The 20,499-nt window shown below is 39.4% G+C and overlaps 3 protein-coding genes across 4 annotated transcripts; 1 reads left to right on the forward strand and 2 right to left on the reverse strand.

Annotated features, from left to right (window-relative positions):
* The first annotated feature begins 217 nt into the window (after positions 1 to 217).
* Positions 218 to 6,259, forward strand: ada2a (adenosine deaminase 2a). Of its 2 annotated transcripts, none has more exons than XM_071505449.1 (10): positions 218 to 352; positions 774 to 1,100; positions 1,767 to 1,986; positions 2,589 to 2,802; positions 3,407 to 3,534; positions 3,660 to 3,750; positions 3,941 to 4,049; positions 4,552 to 4,709; positions 4,837 to 5,039; positions 5,136 to 6,259. In XM_071505449.1, the coding sequence occupies exons 2-10, from the start codon at positions 794 to 796 to the stop codon at positions 5,224 to 5,226; spliced, it is 1,521 nt and encodes a 506-aa protein (XP_071361550.1). In that variant the 5' UTR covers positions 218 to 352; positions 774 to 793; the 3' UTR covers positions 5,227 to 6,259. The 2 variants fall into 2 exon arrangements, with proteins under 2 accessions (XP_071361550.1, XP_071361542.1); XM_071505441.1 differs by having other exon boundaries at positions 232 to 549.
* On the reverse strand, positions 6,087 to 8,195 carry ribc2 (RIB43A domain with coiled-coils 2). Its single transcript, XM_071505458.1, has 7 exons — positions 7,983 to 8,195; positions 7,772 to 7,853; positions 7,179 to 7,499; positions 6,970 to 7,088; positions 6,602 to 6,802; positions 6,328 to 6,494; positions 6,087 to 6,228 (listed from the first exon to the last, which is right to left on the reverse strand). The coding sequence occupies exons 1-7, from the start codon at positions 8,067 to 8,069 to the stop codon at positions 6,159 to 6,161; spliced, it is 1,047 nt and encodes a 348-aa protein (XP_071361559.1). The 5' UTR covers positions 8,070 to 8,195; the 3' UTR covers positions 6,087 to 6,158.
* Positions 8,196 to 9,720: 1,525 nt separating this feature from the next.
* LOC139636977 (probable polypeptide N-acetylgalactosaminyltransferase 8) lies at positions 9,721 to 19,020 on the reverse strand. Its single transcript, XM_071505433.1, has 12 exons — positions 18,628 to 19,020; positions 17,716 to 18,022; positions 17,321 to 17,487; positions 15,299 to 15,485; positions 14,431 to 14,628; positions 14,143 to 14,257; positions 12,778 to 12,963; positions 12,457 to 12,594; positions 12,259 to 12,351; positions 11,982 to 12,152; positions 11,621 to 11,783; positions 9,721 to 11,241 (listed from the first exon to the last, which is right to left on the reverse strand). The coding sequence occupies exons 1-11, from the start codon at positions 18,803 to 18,805 to the stop codon at positions 11,664 to 11,666; spliced, it is 1,860 nt and encodes a 619-aa protein (XP_071361534.1). The 5' UTR covers positions 18,806 to 19,020; the 3' UTR covers positions 9,721 to 11,241; positions 11,621 to 11,663.
* Between the last annotated feature and the right edge of the window lie 1,479 nt (positions 19,021 to 20,499).

Genomic DNA, 20,499 nt, shown 5'->3' on the forward strand with positions numbered 1-20,499 from the left:
TTTTTTTTTTGGATTAATTGATAAATGCGTAAGTGTGGGTCTCTGCCAAAAACAAGTAAACAAGCTGGACATTTTCTTGGATAGATAGCCGTGCAGCGGGGGATATGGGCGTTTCCCCCTAATCTTTATTTTATATTTCCACAATCCACCAATCAGCTGGTCACCAGGCTCGGCTTCAGCCAATCATAGCAAAGGAGGCGGGACATCGGCGCACAATGACAAAAGGGGCTGTCTGAGAGGCTTGGAGCTGGGAAGTAAACACTGAATACATGGACCGGGCAGATCACCACTTCAACCCTCCAGCGATCTTCAATTCTTAGCTTGTTTACTTTCGTGACATTGTCGTGATAAAGTAAGCTACTTGACAAAAGCATATACACGTATTCACAGCTGACACCGTGCAGCAAGTTTTGTCTTGGTCCGCTATTTAACAGTCTGCTAGTCTGTTTACAAAACCGCCGTCGTCAGCTGTCGATGCTACATATCGTGGTCTTACTGCTGAAACACAGTGTTTCACATTCATCAGGGGCCACGAAGCTGAGACTGAAGGTAACTTCGCTATGGGCGGAGGGATATGTAAACATTGTACACACACCTGGCACCTTTTTTACTCTATTCCAGCTAATGTTGGAGGCTGAATGATTTTTTTTTTTTTTTTTTTTTTTTTACCCCAGATAGTGTGGAACAGCTGTTTTCAGTTCTCTAAAAACAGTTCTCTTTCTGATTTCCCTGTTTTGGCAATAAACGCTTGTTATGTTTCTCCTTACATCCAGGTCCACACACTCTCCGGACCATGGCGGTCGATCTGCAGCGCCCCCAGGCGGCTGCGGTCGGCCTGCTCATCTTGCAGTGCCTGACCGGTGCTCTGTCCATCCCAGACCCGAGGCTAAGAGAGGCCCTTATACAGCTGGAGACCTCGATGCAGACAGGTGGGCAGGTGGTGTTGACTGAGGCTGAACAGAGGCTGGACTCTCTGCTGCTTAAGATGAAACAGAGGGAGATGGTGGGACCAGACTGCCCTCCCGCCATGCACTTCTTCAAGGCCAGAAGCCTCATCAAGACCAGTCCCATCTTCAGCCTGCTGCAGAAGATGCCCAAAGGTATGTTCAGTCTCACACCTCGAAGCGGAGCCTATTTAAAAACAGGTTTATACATCGTCTTTGCATAGTATTGGTTGTTTTCTTCTGAATCAGTGACTATCTTCTTAAATTGCTTATGAAAATATTTGGCCTTTAACATTTGCTACAACATTTGAGTTGGCACAGATACATTAGGATTTTAACATAAAGACCTGGTCGCAGTGTTTATCTCTGAGAACACAAGGCATAATCTGCAAAACTAAAAATGACCTGGTCTGACTATCAGATAGCAACAGATGCTGTTTTTTGTTTTTTTTTAATCACTAAAAATTCCTTTCTTTTTATTAAAGAAATGTGTCTTTACAGGCTGAAACAATTAATTGATTAACTGGTAAGTTAATAGACAGAAATTGGCAACTATTTTGATGATTAATTCCTATGAATTCCTAGTTAATGTCACCTTGGACTCTGGGATGAAAATGTCTCACCACTGCTGGACGTTTTAGAAAATAAACAATTAATCAGTTGCCTTTGAGACACTGACCTACTTTAATAGTGCTCTCAGAAGATGCTGGACATTCACAAAATCTGGAATTCCCCATTCAGGATATACAGCATATGTACATATTACTGTACTAAGGACCCCATTGTTTTGTTTCTTAATAATTCTATAATTCACTGTTTCAGGGGGAGCTCTCCATGTCCATGACTTATCCATGGTTGATGTAGAGTGGCTGGTAAAGAACGTGACCTATCGACCCCACTGCTACATGTGCTTCACTGACAACCAGTCCATCAGGTTCATCTTCTCGTCTGGATTGCCCAAACCTGTGCCACATTGCTCTGCCTGGACCCTACTGGAAAACCTCAGGGCCAAGATGATCAACACCACAGATCTAGACGACAGGTGAATTAATTTCCTGTTTTTTATATATCTTGTTGTCGGAACTGAGTGGCTTTAGATCAGTGTATCTTCACGCCCTGCTTCTTCTGTCACTTTACCTGAATCCCACACAGAACAGAGGAAGTCTCTACCAGGCAATAATCTCTTAAACAAATGACTCTTTTTGTCGTTACATTCATTATTATTTGTTTGCCAGTTTATTTAAAACGATACATTTGGTTTGGTAGGTCCCATGAAGTTATGTCATTACTGCTTTGATGTAATGTATTTCCTTTTGAAACAAGATGTTGGGGCAGGATATCAAAAAGAGAGGTCTTCAGTGTAAACAGTTGGACTACTTATAAAAAGAAAGGCTGTTTGATTTGATAAAGGAAGGACTGTTAAAACATTTATTGATGACTTGATTTGGTTTTACTTTTTAGTTTAACATGAGGTCATCACTGCAGATGCACTGTCATTCAAGAAAGTAGTGTTTTTTCCACAGAGCTGAAGACCACCTACACAAGAAATGTTAAGAAATAAATGTTGTCTGCAGTAGTAAATGGACCAGAAGTGACACTGATAATCTGATCGCAACCTCTATGTCTTCATATTTACACATTCAGCATCATGGGCAACCTGACGCTCTTCACTGATCAGGATCCAGAAACAGTGTACCCCAGTCAGGATGTGGTATGGGATAGGTTTGAACAGGCCTTCCTCGCAATGTGGGGTCTGGTCACATATGCTCCTGTGTTCAGAGACTATTACTACCAAGGCCTCACCGAGTTCTATCTGGACAACATCATGTATCTGGAACTCCGGGCTTTACTCCCAGAGGTAAATTTATATCATGCCTGGTGTATTCAGTGCACTCACCTATCTGTAAATTAGGGTTCTAACCCAGAAGGGTTTGGCACAATAACTGGATGACTGTATGTGAACCCAATCGGCCAGATGGTGGTGCTGTAATTGCTTTTATTTTGAAACTTGGCTTTGTTTTTTAAATGGAAGGCTCTGTCCAAGTGGCCCTTCTTACATAAACTCAAAGTTAACACACTTAACACACTCATTCAGTGTGTTGTTAGCGTAGGTCTAACATTGGTAGACTAATGAATGGATATACCATCAGTCATTATGGAAACAATGTCACTGTTGGGGCAGCGTAAAATTTACTGTTAGTGTCACAACCTAATCTTTGAAAATTGCTCTATTGTCACTCACCTTTTATATTCATGATTGCTGATGATTTGCTCACACAATCAAGAGGTTAATTTTGTCAGGAATAATAACATGGAGACCAGTGCTAACAGTAATAATCTTACTTTTCCCAGTAGTGAATAGTATAATCAATTACTATTTCAATTCCAGTAAAAAGCACATAGATATATATGTATGTATATTTTATCATTGTTTTTAAGGTTCTTTTTGTTTTGGTACTCAGATATATGAATTGGACGGCAGCACTCATGACGAAGCCTGGACTCTGAAGACCTACCAGGAGGTCACCAGACAGTTCACAGCAGACCACCCAGACTTCTATGGAGCGAGAATCATCTTCACAGTCCATAGGTGACTGCTTAGAGTGCCTTTCAAATGAATTTGCCATAGTATCCCAAACTGCTTGTTGTCTCACTAGCAGACATCAGGGGGTGTTGATATGATCACTGATCACATTTAAACACTGTATGCTTCAGGGGAGTAAATATATCCATGATGACTGGGGTTGTGGAGGAGGCCATGAAGCTACAGAGAGACTTCCCCGATATCATGGCTGGTTTTGACCTGGTGAGAGGCAACAACAGTTATTGTATCTATAGCGTTAGGAGGCGGTGGTAACATTTCACTTACAATGCTAATGGTGAAAATGTAACACAACCATTTTAAATTACAGAAAACAAAACGTGCTGAAACATTATTTAAACATGGCTGATATAATTTGTTGAGAAAAGTGTTCACTTTGTCCCTGCATGTACAGGTGGGTCGTGAGGACACAGGCAGGCCCCTGTGGTACTTCAGAGATGCCTTGTCACTGCCAGCAGAGAGAGGGATCACACTCCCGTTCTTTTTCCATGCTGGAGAGACCGGTGAGCTCATCAGTACCTGATGCGTGGAGTAACTTCATATAGTATATGTAGCACAGGAATGAATCTTGAGGCCAAAGCAGAAATAACTAATAGTAATATTTTTTTTCCCTGTGTAAATTTTAAGCATAATTTTAAAGATATACCATTGAAGAAACATTTTTTACAATCAAAAAAACTTTCCTGATAAATTTTGGAGAAGGACAAGCTCCATTTGATTGTTCAAATGTTTTATTTATCACACACTCAAAGAACACATTTTGTTTTTAGGATTACCATGACCAGTTTTAGAGTTAAATAAACAAATTAAACGTTTGAACTTGGGGAAAAAAATGGTTTTTTTTCTTCTCTAATTTTCTTTTCTGCAGCCCAAACTGCAGCCAAATCAAAGAGACGCAGTCTTTACCAAGTGGAAAGCCAGTATAAGACACTTAACAACCATAAATCTCTATTCATAATAACATCTACAGAACAATGTTTTTTCTTTTCTTTCTACTACATGCAGATCTTGAAGGCACGGAGGTCGACCAGAACTTGTTGGATGCTCTTTTATTTAACACTACACGCATTGGCCATGGATTTGCTCTGCTTCGCCACCCAGTGGCCAAAGATCTATACAGGAAGAGAGGGGTGGCTGTGGAAGTTTGCCCCATCTCCAACCAGGTACACTGCCACCTACTGAACACTGCTCTACAATAAAAATACTTTTCCAGCTACTAAGTGTTATTCAATGTAATTGAACTGATACTGCATCTTACAAACAAATATCTCTTTTCATGTTCCCATTCAGGTGATGAAGCTGGTAAATGATATGCGAAACCATCCAGCAGCTGCTCTGATGTCAGAGAACCACCCAATGGTCATCAGTTCTGATGACCCTGCCATGTTTGGTTCCTCTGGCCTCTCTTATGACTTCTACGAAGCTTTTGTGGGCTTTGGTGGCCTCAGATCCAACATAGGCTCCCTCAAAGAGTTGGCCATGAACTCTATTAGGTGAGGTTAAGCTGAGATGTGATTTACAAATTTACATATTGGCAAATACAAATTTTAAGCAAACTGCTCTCTGACATTTCTCTGTCTATGTTTCAGGTATAGTTCTTTGACTCCAAAGCAGCAGGAGGAAGCCTTGGCTCTGTGGCAGAGAAGATGGGATAAGTTTGTCTCTGAAAATGCCTTTTAGATATATATTTCTTAAATATTGTCTGCAGGGCAGTCTTCATGCTTGACTTCATGCTTTCTTTGATAAGGAAATGCCTTTTGGCATAGGTGGATTATAAATGGAAATGGAGAACAAATACAATGCTGCAAAGGTGATCAGGTTTGTGGTATGAACAAAAATAGGATGACAAAAGACATAAGACACAATATGTCACAGTAGGAAAAGCACAGGGATAAATAATAAAATTAATGATGATTTGGCCAATGTGAAATAGGCCTGAGCCTTGTCCCATAAGATTTAGGGTTATTACTTGAGCTCCACATATGAAATAGCTTCTATCAAAGGCATCTTGTTATGTCTAGTTTGATTAAAAATATTCAGTGTATTTGCACTTTAAGATTCAGGTTTGCCTAGGCTTTTGGTGGACTGTAACAGTTCCAGACACCACTGTTAACTGGTTGAGGTGCTAAATGCTGTTTGATTTCTCTTTGTTGTGTGTTTGTGGTTTCATTTGTAAGAGTGTAATATGTTGCTTGTTGAAATGGGTGTTATATGCTGTGGGCTTTGAAATACTATTGTTGAAGGACACAGATTTTTTTCTTGTTTTACATTGTTTTATAGGGTTTTTTACTCCGATGGAATTTTTAAATTTTTTTCTAGCTGTCATGAATGTATAAATGGGCATGATCTTTGCTAATGCAGGCACACTTTAAGAAATCTAAGAAAAAAACTGCACAAGAAAAAAGAAAGTATATAATATCTGCTTGCTATTTTTGAAGCAATAGCCAAGATTCATATTGCAATTGTTGGCATCACGCAGACATATTTAAATGTTTTGAAGTTTCCAAACTGTATTTGACATAATTAAAAACAACTACTGATTGACTCCGTGGTTCTGTTTATTCCATGTTTCTGTCATGTAGCACCATACCATCAGTACAGTGTGTCGCCCGTCATCTGCTGGAGGTGTTGAACTTGGAGAAGAAGCTGTCATCGATGCATCCTCTTTCAATGTCTGGTTTCCTTAAAATAAAATGAGTTTGAAACACAGTTAGATATACAGTGAATATACTCTGTGTAGAATTTAACAAAATAGTTTATGTGTTTTAAAACATTACTGACTGTTGTTTGCGTTTTTCGGACAGTTTCATGTTGGTGCTGTCCATGTGTCGTCTCAGCTGCTTGTTCAGTTTTGCCTGCTGCCTCTCTATAAGCATAGCCGTACGAGCCGAGGCCAAGCGAACGTGATCATGTAGCTTCTCTTCTTGCTTCTTCTCTAATTCTATCCTCTACAGACGCACAGACAGATAGGCAACGAGTAAACAAGTTCCTACAGACTGCTTTTTCAATTATCAAAAAGAGGTTGTGTTTTGAGTGCCACCAGTTCCTGTTTTACCTTTCTTTCCTCTATTTGATATTTCTGGAACTGGATGACCTCTTGCAGGCTCTCTAGAGAGGCTCTCCTATCATTGCTGGGAAAGAGGCTGGAAGATCCCACCACGCCCAGGGTGGGATTGACATCTGCACTTGTCAGCTGTCCTTGCAGCTGGTTCATGTTGTCTGCTCTGTTGTGCTCCTGACGATGCTTCTCTTCAGTCTTTGCCCAAACATACACAATGAAAAGGTGAGAGTGATGGAATATGTCAGTTGGGTTCTCTCTCAATTTTCAGTCTAAACTTAAAATAACTTAATACATTTTAACACCACATGACATTAACAAAAAAAAAACATGCACTGGTCTGAGCAATAACCAGGATGACTTACCTTGGCCAGATTATACTCTTTAGTGGCAATGGCTTCTGCTTTTCTCCTCTCCATCTCAAGGCTCTGAAGCTGCAGAGCTTTGTTGTCCATCTCTACTCTGCTTTGGTCATAGCGCTGCTCTGAGGGCCAGTAGAGAGGGTGAAAGTGAGCTTATGTTTTGTGTGTATGACCTGAGGGGGTATATCATGTATGGGATCGGACCAACCTACTCTCCAACTTTTGTTGATGCCTCTCTGCCGCCCGCTCACTTTGCTGCTGGATGAGCCACTCTCTGAGCTGCTCCCTCTGCCTCTGCAGTCTGTTCTTACTTTCTGGGTCCTCGCCCACCAGGCCTGGGGGCATCATCTGTGCAACCTCTTTGTCTGGTTCTCTACAGCGGTCTGGCTCGTTCAGGTCATACTCCCGCTGGCTCCAAGGCTGCTGGTTCTGATGGCGGTAGTTGACAATGGCCTTTTCCATGGCCCTCTTCTTCTTCACTTCTCTGCTATGGAGAATGCAAGCTACTTTGCTATTATGTTGCATATCAGCATCTATATAGAGAAAAAACACAACCCCACACACAGAGATCACAAGGTACATTAGAAAATATTAATGTCCAACAGTATAAGTGGCACAGCATGAGTATGGGGATGTCCAAAGTACTGACACTTCTCTGTCATTAAGTGATAGGATATTATTCAAGTTACCTATTGTACTAAAGCTATGCTGTTTTTCTCTGTGATAAATTGTCCTCATACAACACACGATGCTCAGTGATAAAAACAATGAGGCCAGGTAACACTAGCAGCGTCCTTTAACTCACCCCATGCGTTTAGTTTCTCTCTCTCTGCCTCTTCTCGTTTCTTCTTCTCTGTCACCTGCATGTCCAGGGCTTCCTTGTCAACCTGTAAAACAGCAGCAGAAATGTCTGTTAAAATGTCTGTTTGAGGTTTTAACGCTAGAGCCACGCTACATGTTAGCATCAATTGCGAGAGTCACAGACGGGTTGGGGTGCGAAACGATTAGCCACTTACCCCGACGGCTCTCACTTTATCGTTAACAATCCGCTCTTGTCTTTCTGTCTCTCTGTCGCGACGCCTCTGCACATCACCCCGAAGCATTTTGACGGACTATGTATGTTCAGCTCTGCGTTAAAATGGACCGCACTTCTTGAATTGCAAACTTAAATTGCAAACACACTGGTTGCTAAGAAACCAGAGTTCCGTCTGTCTTCGTAAGTTGTCGGCTTTTTCCGCGGTGTTCGACGTCATACAGTCGATGGTTAAAAGTAAAAAAAAAAGAAAGAAAGCCTCTTTAGACCATGGCAGCATGTATCATTCTTGCTAGATTACTGTCATTTTATTAAATTAAAAGCATGAAATTAAAATTTAATGCTAGAGATATTTCTTACTCTTACTTAAAATATTTTTTTTTTACTCTGAACGTGGAAAACCTTAAAGATCTCATACCACCTCACCTCAGTGTGCAAATGCTTTCACTGAGTATTGTCCTCTTTTAACTCTGTATTTCTGTGTATCTTGACATCGTTACAAATTAGGGAAACCTCAATGATCTTTGAGGCTTAAATAAATACATGAAATAAAATAATGAATCATATGAATACATAACATTTAAATAAGATCATTTTCTGTGAAGCGTCCCTTGTTTTATATTTATCTAGTGAGAGTGATTTTACAGACTTGCCAGTGGTCTCTGGTGGATAGACAACGTAATGGAAACACAGTCCCTTAAGTTACCTCATATAACAATAACAAACCTTTTGTTACTCTTTGGCAGACACATTTGTAGACAATGGTTCAAGATATATATATCTCTAATTTTACCTAATGTGATGGTCTAGTTAGATTGCAATGCTATTATAATAACACCATGTCCTCAATATGATAAACTCTTGTGATTTACATTGTCCCAGTGTCTTTTTCCTAAGCACCACCCTCAGAGCATAATGTTGTTTTTTTCTTTTAGAAGCATGACTGGTTTGAAGAATAAGAAAGTTTTCCCACAAGGTCCAGAACAGTTTTCTCTGAACTGAATCTGTTGGTAAACAACACAGGATATGAAGTCATTGTTTCCTAAGGTGGTTGGCTGCAGCGCAGATCTTGTTCTCTTGATGAAGATTCATAACAAGATCATTAAGGTTATCAAAATGCTCCCACGTGTTGCCCCTTGTACTCAGGCAACATGATTTTTTGATGAGCTGTTTGAAAAAAATGGTGTTGGTTGCTTTCGTTTCTCTGACAAAGTTGATCACACAGACTTTTCAGTTAATCCCTTAGTCTTGAAAAAGCACACTGATGGATGTGATGAGGAAGTTCATTCAAGCAATGATTTGCACAACTGAGCTCCGCACGAATGACCTTATACAATGCATGAGTTACTGCACTGATTTGTCACTCTGTCCATCTTATGACAATACCAACCACACACCTCTGCACCTGTGAAAGGCATGTTGAGTTTACTAAGCATAAGGGCAGCTTTTAGAGATGTCAATGGTGGCAGCTGTGGCTCAGCCGGTAGAACTGGTCATGCACACATCACAGGGTTGGTGGCTTAATTGCCACCTTCTCCTGTCTCTGGATTCATGTGATGCATAAATGCAGCCATTTACCATTGTGAATTTTGGAGTTAATGGCTTTGACTACTGTATAAGATAATGGATACTTATAATTTATAGGCCTATTGCACCAGATTAGGTTTATGCCAGAACTGTCACTTGTCACTTAATTAGAAAAAAAGAATTCAAACATAAACTACGTTCATAAATCAATTTTATTTTCAAATTCAAAAAGAAAATTTAAATATTAGATTTTTTTTTTTTTTATGGCTTTTGTCCGAGCACAACACAAAACCATGTTGGCCTCCACTGAGCAGTGCTCAAAATAAAAGGACTTGTGGCCAGACCTAACAGCCAAGTCAGTAAATCCATGGATCCTGTCCCATTTCCTCACAGTAGAGATGTCAGGGATCTCCAGGAGACATTAAGGCCATAGGTTATTTTAGTCCAACAAATTTTGATAAAACACCAAGATCCTATATACACTCAATAATTAAATAATACACAGTATAGTATATATTCAAATGTACACAGTGCCTCAGAGTCAGTTCAAGTGGGACTTTCATTTCACATTAACAATAGGACATTGTTATAACAACCACCCACACCACACCTTTACCATAAATATGTTACATTTTCAAATAAAAGAATCAAGATCCAGGAGACAGACAACAGAAAGCCAAACAATAACAAATGATTTAAAGACTTAAAGTACAATTATGTTTTTTGTTTTATTTTTGTTTTTTTTTTAACAAAAAATGTGTCTATTGTACAAGAATAACCCATCAATTATCAAATCTCTTGCTGTGATTTTTACAACAAACTCGCTTTCTCTGCACGAAAGCTACTTCCCTAACAGAGTAGTAGAGTAGGTCAGTAATGCACAGTCTTGTAGAAATAGATAACAAAATAACATTAAATTTTTAAACCTGATATTCACCCAAGCACCAAGCACTTCAAGTAATTTGGAAAAATGCTTGTAAATGTTGCATTTGTTCCATTAGTTGGCTATTTGTTCCAAACTAAAACCTGTAAGTTAAATTTAATTTTTCTCTCAGCTCATACTGAACTGAATCAAAGGTCCTGTGAATGCTTGACAACAGTCATCAACTACATCTCACTAAAAGCATTTATTGTTTTATGTGATCGCTACTGCCAAAACTTTATTTAAAACGGCAACACAAGGCAAGGCTTAAACCCATAGCTTTGTGACATTACAGGCTTCGATATAAATGATTTCCAAAAATTGTCCATTAACATTTATTCTTGGATCATATATACTTGGTGTCCTCAAGTGGAAAGATTAAATGACTGAAAAAAGAATTAATTTGCATTAATAAATAATAATAATAGTGATAATATAATGTGCCTTTATAAACAGGAAGAGGTAAGTTGCTGTGTGCCTAGTTTGCGAGATGAAAATTAGTGAGATGACTGGTTGACATTAAGTCATTAACTGTCCTGGATTATTTTAGTGATGTAAGAGTAGCAGTCTCCTGGACTTTGCTCTTCCCATGTCATATGGCAATCATATAACATTGAATGCTGTTCTTCATACAATTATCTGATCAACAGAGCTGGTAAAACACACAGACACATTTAATCATTAGTCAAAATTTTGGACCCAAAAACATGAAAGAGGACCCAAACAATATGGGATTTGTTAACTTATCTCAGTTTTCCTACTGTAAATAACCTTTGGTATTTTTCACAGTCGCCTGCAACAAAAAGAAATTAACATCATTAATCATCATCATAACATCATTTAGGATTAAAGTAATTCATGGTTAGTATTAATCTTTTTTTTAATTACTTAGACTAAGCAGTTGATAAAAAAAAGTCATTGATTAATAGTGAAGAATTATTATTTATAGCCTCAATGTTGGCACATATCATGTTAAATAAATTTACAAAATTCTGTTTTTAGGGAAAAGTCAATACGTTTCACTTAAGATTGACAAAGTCAATTTTTTTTTTCAATCCATAATGAAGAGATTATTTAAATAATTAGAGTCATAATGGTAACCGCATTTCATTGACTTTCTTTTAGATTTTTTATATATTATATAATATTTTCAGCTGTTATCATCCACTGACCGATGAGCAGAGAAGTGCACTTCTTGTTTGTCACACAGACACTTTAAAAGGCTTTGATTATGTTTTGGATTTCCCATCTCTGGCCAGTGCATTCCTGTATTAGAAGTTTGCCATCTTTAATCTCCAGACATCTTTTTGTTTGTCTGTTTTTCAGTTCTTTGCCCTGGAAAAGAAAATAAGTGTCAAGAATACTGATGTACAGGATTTAATCATATAATATTCAGGCAACCATATTTAAATATTTTAAGATATATGAGTCCCCAATAAACTCATCCTGCTATACTGTGCCTCACCCACTTACACAGATATCATTGTGCAACATCCTCTGTAACATTCATATGCTTGTTTATTCAAACAGTACCTGACTGAAGTCCCAGTATATGCCCATTCCTTTCTGCATAGCTTCTTTGCAGTTGTAAAGTCCAGGCTCAGTTTCTTTTTTGCCAATGTCGGTTAAACACCGGTTGTCATTGTACTTGTGGGATTTGATGCCGCCGATGTAGAGCTCACCAGTTGCGCGGAAATAAGTGAACTAAAAAGAGGAAATGGTCAGAAAGCAGACTGTGCAATTAAATAAGCCAACAACGACAGAGAGACTAGGTTACTGATTACAGACACCCCTTAGCTGCCTCACTTACTTGAGGTCCATAGTAGTAGCAATGGAAGGCAATGGGTGTATGGCCTGGCACTGGGCCTTGGTCTAGGCACATGTCAGCATCAAGATTCTTCATCTGTCAGGATGAATTAATCATTTTGTCAGTGCAACTTTATCAAACATCATAACAGGTGGTGGTAAGTCTTGAAAACTCACAAGCAATGGATAAAACTAAACTTACTCCTCCGTAGGCAAGCAGGTTGTCCCAGGGATCCAACTTAGGATACACATTTTCCAGGTACCATTTGAAAGGTTTACACTTCAGCCTCTCTCTGAGTTGTTTCCTCTCAGATATATCCCCGATGTCAATTCCATGATTCTGCAGAAGCGAAGAATTTGACATGATTTGTTTGTGATATTTTAACTGCAGAAATATTCATTACTTCTTTTAGTTTAAGTGCTAAAAGACATTCAGTGCACTCATAACTCCTTCTGAGAAATTCTTTTGAATGAACAGTTATCTTGCATTTTTAGGAGCGCGCAGTATGACATTTTGAAGTACCTCAAATGGCAAGTTCCAAGCCAGGTTGATGTTGTGTTTGTATTCATCCATCCAGACTTCCGCTACCCTCAGGGCGTTTCTCTTCATGGCTGGGGACAGATCCGGCAGGTAGGGCTTGTGGTACCTCTCAATGTGGGCGATCTTAGAGCACGGAACTACTTCAATACTGCCTCCGCATGTCCACACCTGTAAGAACATGAGTAAAAACAAGAGTTGAAACAAGCTAATTTAGATGTTTAGATGTTCTGCCTCTTTATATAGCCTATGCATTTTAAATATTGTTTGTAGGAAACCCATCTCTGAAAAAAGTGAGTAAACAACAGCAACATCACCTATAATCATAATCATCATCATCATCATCATCATCATCATCATCATCATCATCATCACCACCATCACCATGTTGCCAGGCAACCAGCTGAGATTCCAGGAAGTTAAAGACAACTTATCCTTTTTACACTTCAGTGACATACAATGTTAATTAGTGAGCTTTAGAGGTGCTTGTAGGTAAACTGTAGGTCTGTATACTAAGTAATGCAATCTAACTGGCTACTAGCTGTGAGCTGTATTACCTAACTCTCAGCAAGCATATTTTCAAAAACACAAACCTATTGCAGGAAACTTATCAGCCCCACATTTTGTTTTGTCACAGAGTATGGCTCTAAATGCTAATACTGACAGAGGAAAGCTCTGATTATGAGCTCCAGTTGTAAACACTGGTTTAAGAAGCTGACTCTGAGCTGCCAGGCAGCAGTTAAGTCTTTTTACACAGTGTAAAAAGTCTGTCCACGACAGTAAGACTATATATACATCAGAAGGTCAGTCTCTCCTTCTCGGCCATATAATGAAAATGTCCAAGTGACACTTTGCATTGAAATAGGCATCAGTGGGTCATTCAGCATATACATCAGAGTAAGAGAGAAAGAGACAGAAGCTGATAAGTTAAGACTGGTCAGTTATGAGACTGAACTGACTTGTGAGAGTTACTAATGTGGTAACTCACTACTGAACACCTTGTTTTTTGTGTGCTTTTACTTCTCATTGAGTAGACCTACTACTTCTAAAGTGACAATGGGCCCACTCATCAGTGGTACTACTCAATCCACCTGATGTTAGAGGATACCATGTTTTGTTTGTGTTATGCGTACATTAGGCAACATTTCAAGTCAGGCACCCGAGAAGAGATACAACAGAATTCAGGGAGGTCCATTAGAGTAATGCATGGATTTCAAGATTTAGCAAATGGCAAACACCTCACAGCTCTTCTCGGGATTTTACAACTCTAGTTTACAGCAGCAATCATTTTATCCTCTGTCTCAACAACTGTACTCTTTAGGATTTGGTGTTAGACAGAGGTTTACTCACACGAATTCCCAGCTCAACATTTTCTCCACCGTACACTTTCATCCCTTCATCGAGGACTCCAATTTCCCCTAGAAACGCCCTATCAGCAACCAGGATTCCCATGACCGATGGACTCCTGAAGTGAAAGATGAAAACTGTTACTACTGCGTCATTTAAAAAAACATATCAACCACTGATAATAAAAAACTGAAACCATAGGATCATCCAAGATGCGGCTAATGAGAACATGGGGTTATATTTGTTTGACACATAATCAGAACAACAGTGATTGATCTCACTTCAACTTACTTGCCAGGCAGTGAGCTGTCACTGAGGTTGTAATACTCGGGCATAAAGCTCTCATACATGCACCACAAAGCCCAGTCAAAGGCGTGTGCTGCTGGAAGGTACTGAATAACCTTGAGGTCATCGAAGTTGACTCTGTCAAACACCGGGGACACCACCACTGTTCGGTCGGCTTTGATCTGTGTCAGCAGGGGCTCAGCCCTTCATGAGGGAAAGGACAGAGAGAAACGCTTCTTTAATTTAAAGCTGCACACAGTAGGGTTTTTGTTACATGCCATTTACAATGTGTCATTCTCACTCACTGCATATTTTCCAGTGAAGCAGTTGCAAAAGTTACAGTGATTGGAATTAGTGGTATCTGGAATATGTTGTGGACCAGTGCAAACTCAGTGGAAGCCACCTCAAGGGATTTTGAGATTATGCTTTTTAAAAACCGGCAGAGCTTTTTCTATGGAAGGAACAATCATAAACTTTTACAAAACATAAGGTGGAGAGTTTAAAACACACCTTTAGAGTAAACAACAACTTTATTGTGTTTTGGCCTTCATCAGGGAGCTTGAGACTGAAAAATGTTTAGTAGTGATGCAGAGATACAGGTGAATTTAAAAATCAGTTTGCCACATTATTACACTTGGTTGCTCCATCAGCGTGGTCGTACTGGGCAGTTGCAAATGTGTAAACAGGCAAAGTGAGTAAACACGGCGTTGCTCTCAGCAAAACTGTCCTGGTTAAACAATAACTAAAATGTGAGATTATTATTATGTAATCAATGTGTGCTCAACATTACATTATTGCCAGTGCAGGTGGTAAGTTTGAAAATGTTAACTAAATATAAAATGAAGAATATACAGTATTTAAGTCACATTCTTACCACATTTCATGAACTTCTATGTGTGCGTCCAGGATGGCAACCACATCAGCAGTAGCAGCTCTCCACCCAGAGGCCCTGGCGAAGGCAAGCCCTCGCTGCTCATTGTGCCTCACTCTAGTGATACGAAGAGTTGGGTTCTCTTGTTCAAGTGACTTCACGTACGCATCAAGGTCCCCCTTCAGGTTTTCTGAGTTGAAAGGAGAATGTGGTTATATATTGTCCGAATGGGGGAGAACCGGCTGGACAAATAGTTTTTACTTATTGACCAGAATGCAAAGCAGACACAAGGCATGTTGAATTCCACAGTTCCATTCACCCACACATTTCAATTAGGTTGGTCCAAACAAATGATTAACACCAGTGTATTTGTGCATTGCAATCCACCACCACCATTTACAGACTTGAGTAACTGTATTACATTGTGCAGATGTTTATGTGTTCTTAAAGAAATAATTTGACATTTTTGGAAATACGCTTATTTGTTCTTTTGCCAAGAGTAAGATGAGATCAGTACCATTCTCATGTGTCTGGTAAATACACATGTGGCTGATAGTGTTGGTGGTAACCTTACGCCAGAGGTTGGCGACTGACTGCTGGCAGGGCCAAAACTGGCCCTCTTAAGCGATTCTACCTACAAAATAAAAGCACAAGAAAGTTCTTTTTTCTTTTTTTTTTTTTGCAATGCTTTATTTCAAGCTATTGTGAGCTATTATGCTGAAAAGTTCTGTTACTGGCAAACCTCTGAAATAGCAGTCATAGTACGTGTGTTATGGAGAAATTAACACCAGTTCCGCGAATCAGTCAAACGCATATGTGAGAAGGAGTTGACAATCTTACTTTGGTATATGATCTACTTTTCAACTGGCTTTCACAACACTTAAATATAGCACCTCATAAATAATAATAATATATAATGAAGCCCTCAAAAATAACAGTGCTTTCCAAATGGGTACTCCACATGAACTAAGCAAAAAGTGTGCAGAGTAATGGCAAGCAAACATCTGAAAGAAGCGACAAAGTGGTGGAAAGTTACGAATTACAACTTCCAGTCACGACTTTCACAACAAAATCAGAGCGGAAGCAGAATGCAGATCATGATTAAGATCACCGATTGTGATTCTACCCAAAAAGATAGTCATGATATTTTTGCCCAAGCGCCCAACACTTATATGTGACTGTGGGTCACAGTACCACACATGAACAGTAAAGTAAATGCCAGTTGCATTTTTATCAATCAATTTCTTAGCCTTTGATTTATCCGCCATCTAACGGATTAGAAAAAATTGTCCTGAAGCCAAACTTTTACTTCACTTTCTTTCATGTGTACATCAAAAGGAAAAAGAGAGAAGAGATTGTCTGAGGGAAGAAAATATTTACCAAGCATTGTTAAGATAACGGCTACAAGACAACGTCCAAGCTGGTTGATGTTCATGTGACCACTGTTGCTTATATTATGAAGAAGTTTAAAGTCTCTGGACTGAAGGCGAATATATTTTCCAAAATGTCAAACCATTACTTTAAAACTGCACATTCATTTGAAAGACGGAGATTTATCATACTACTTGAGAAAAGTACATACATTAAAAAAATGTCATTTATAATCACAAAACAACATCTGGAATAGCTATGACATCATAGATTACATCCCCAACAGTAGAGGATTAAAAAATATATAAATAAATAAAACTGAAATAAAAAATCTGACCACAAACTATTCACAGTAGCTGCTGCGTGTTTAGAGCTGTACTCTACATCTCACAGAAAAAATGGCTTTATTCTGTGTTAAAGCTAAATTTAACATTTCTATGGTAAAGTGCCACCACTAACTGTGACTGTGGTTGTTTACGTGGTTAGACATTTGAAACACTGAGATGGGAATATGAGCGCTGTGATATCTGCACCATGAAACATGTTTTTTTCAGCCTTTCTTGCCTCACAATATTCTGTGCAGCCTATAAATACTAAATGAGCTTTCGGTTATTACAGGTGTGTTTGCGCAGTCTGACCCTTTGCATAACCAACCATTGGAGCTATTGTCATCCACCATTACTATCTCTTTCAGTAGGTTTTTAGGGGTGCGGTCGATGATGCTGCGCAGGGCTCTTTTGATGACAGACAGGGCTTCGTTCAGGTAGATAAGCACCACTCCAATACTTGGCAGGTCTTTTGGATAGCTCTTTGTTGCACACCTATTCAGAAACAGAATAATGTTTAATTAAAACTCTTATTATTACAACTGTCTTTTACATTAGAAAGTTGTGCAAATGCCCTAACAACAAACGGCATTAAGACAAAGTTGAAGGGTATAAATAGCAAACAAGGAACTGTCTCCACAGAGGAGGGTTCCTTTAACCTTCACTGGGTAAGAAGTGCAATGACAGATCTGACATCACATGAAATGACTGTGACGTTTGTACCTTGGATCCCTGGTATCTGGAAGAACTCGATCTAGAGGAAGGCGATCACTGAGAAAAACGTTGTAGCCATAGTTCTCAAACAGACCCTGCGCCTCTCTTTGGTCATCCTCAGACAGATTCTCGCCCCAGTCCTTGAACAGGGCAGAGTCAGGGAACAGTTTACTGGACTTTTTTGCCTCCTTCTGTTCTGGCTGTTTCTGGGCTGGTGGCTTTTGGACCTCTGCAGCGAGTCTCGTCCTGTCTCTGTCTTCTTCAAGCATTTTCTGCATGACATCCTGCTTTTGCTCAAAAGCTCGGAGTACATTGTCTTGAAAAATTATGAGAGATCAAGGAGACAGGGGAGAGAAAATGTAAATAATGTATTTCAATAAACAAATCACTTGTAGCTAAATATATATTCTAGGCTGCATTTGCTGTTATTTGTCAATTTATTAAATCAAATAAAGCATTTCCACTGAGATTCAACGCTTGTCTCTTCTATTGACTGATAAAATTGTATTTGTCCCCAGAGGAAAATAAGGTGTTCCAGCAGTACAAGTACAGTAACCTGTGTGTGTGTGTGTGTGTGTGTGTGTGTATGTGTGTGTGTGTATAGACATATACATGACCAAGCATTTTTGCTTTGTCTAAATAAATAAAATTGTTGACATTCACACTAATATTCTCTGAATTTGTTATTTTGTCTTGAAACATTTAGATGATATAAGCACAGTACACAACTAAGGAGCTTTTATAGTGTTGCTGCCGACATTTACTCCGTCCACTTAACTTTCTAGTATCAATGTTAAGTTCGTTCAGGTTTGACCCGTTTTATCTCATTTATTTTTATTTTCTCTTCGACGCTAAGGGAAATCGAGGGGTAAGGTGTGTCCATGAACTGCAGGATAAAGGTTAATCATTGCCTCAACTCACGGAGATTATTGATGCTTGCCTCCAGGTCCGAAAAACTCCTGATCATTCGCGATGAGTCCACCGCTTTGTCAGTCCCCACTGTAAGTTCATGTCCATTCTTAACAAAAGTGCCCACGTAGAAGACGATCCCAATGCCCACCAGGATGAGGGCTGGCCGCTTCAGCCACACCGCTCTCATGCTGATCACTCACCGCCGGGGCCGAGGGACGCGAATAAAAACCTCGGATTCCCGCACGCACGGAGATGGTTCGGGTTACTCGACAGACAGGTTCAGCCAGACAGCGGGAGAGGCGCACATGTGCATATTTTCGGTTGTGAGTTGTTGAACATGAGGTGAGACCTGCGGCTCCCGTCCATACGAGGCGCAGGTGCCTGTGATTAGTGCCCTACGTCACGATAACGTCACCTTCACACCTAACCCTGACTGCAGGGCTGCAGGGGACTGACGAGACGACAAATTCATACTGGGCTTCAATTGACACGGCCATATAAAATAATAAAAATAAAAAAATAATAATTATGTAGTGATTATATAGTGGACTAATGTAAGGAAATGACCAAGAAATAGACCAAACAGTTAAGCAGACTGTTAATTATGTAGTAATTATGTGGTAATGTGAAACAATTAGCAAAAATAACAGCCAAGTAAAATCACTACAATGACCGGTTTAACGGGATTTACTGTAAAATATTGAGTAAATTAAGATTTTATGTCCATTTATGAATGGGCTTTGGGAACCCTTTTTCATTCCTTTATGAAAACCAGTCTGAGGAGCTGCTGGTGACATAAATAACCTGCATATCTTGCATGCACAGTGGCTTGACCTCAGTCAGACTTAAAGTCACAAATTTGAGGACTTGATACTCACATGACCAACACTGATTTTTCTAGATCTTGAGAAGTTAAATTTTTTTTAAATATATGAATAATATAAATAAATATACTAGACTACACTCAGTAGCGTGCATACCTCAAACAATCCTATACACATTAAAGAAAGTGGAAAAAAAATTTCTCAAAATTCTTGTATCCACCCCTTTAAGCAGATCTATATCAAAATTGAATGGGTTCTTCCCTGACAGGCGCCACATCCCTTCACCATGTTTATTGCAAATTGGTTCAGTACTTTTTGGATAACCCTGCTGAAAATAAACAAACACAGCTGAAAACAGCCTCCTTGGTGGAGGTAATAATAATAATAATAATACTTAGCAGTGGGTGACTTGCAGTCACAGATCCGGACTCTACATTGCCTCAAAGCGTGGAATATCAGTAAGATTTATAAGGTGTCAGCAGGTTGCAACAGTTTTTGTTAATGTTGGAAATTAAACTAAACTTTTCAGGACCACTGTCTTTTAACTGATTTAAATGTGGAAAGGGGGGTTGATCATTTGACTTGCTTGGTGATTTGTTTGATCTGAGCAATGAATTGACATGTCTTGCTTGACTTACAGGACTCGACCTGACTTGCTTGCATTGCACCACAGTAACTTGGGGGTTGCTTGGAGATTCCCCTGGTATTTATTTACAATAAATAAGTGCTGCAGCGCTGCTATAACTTTGCTGACCTTGGCCTACATTGTTTGAATGTGATCAGGTCAGTCAGTTTCTGTTTGTGTTGACTAGAATGGGGACATAATAATCCTATCCTGGGCACAGTGGCTATTGGCAGTACCCGCTGTTCCTCTCTCATCTCCATCACTTTCTCTCAGTCTTCTCATAGGGCTGCTGACTCTCATGCAATTGTCAGTCTATGGGCCATACCCACATAAAGGTCACTGAGGTCCTGACCATGGTATTTTCTCCAATATGTAATAAAGGTTGTTAAACAATTGCCTAAAATAACTCTACTTTGGTGCAGCAAAGACACC

The sequence above is a fragment of the Trachinotus anak genome, unplaced genomic scaffold (genome assembly GCF_046630095.1).
Source record: "Trachinotus anak isolate AG129_WGS33_773 ecotype Australia unplaced genomic scaffold, CSIRO_AGI_Tana_v1 ptg000002l, whole genome shotgun sequence".
Taxonomy (NCBI): Eukaryota; Metazoa; Chordata; class Actinopteri; order Carangiformes; family Carangidae; genus Trachinotus; species Trachinotus anak.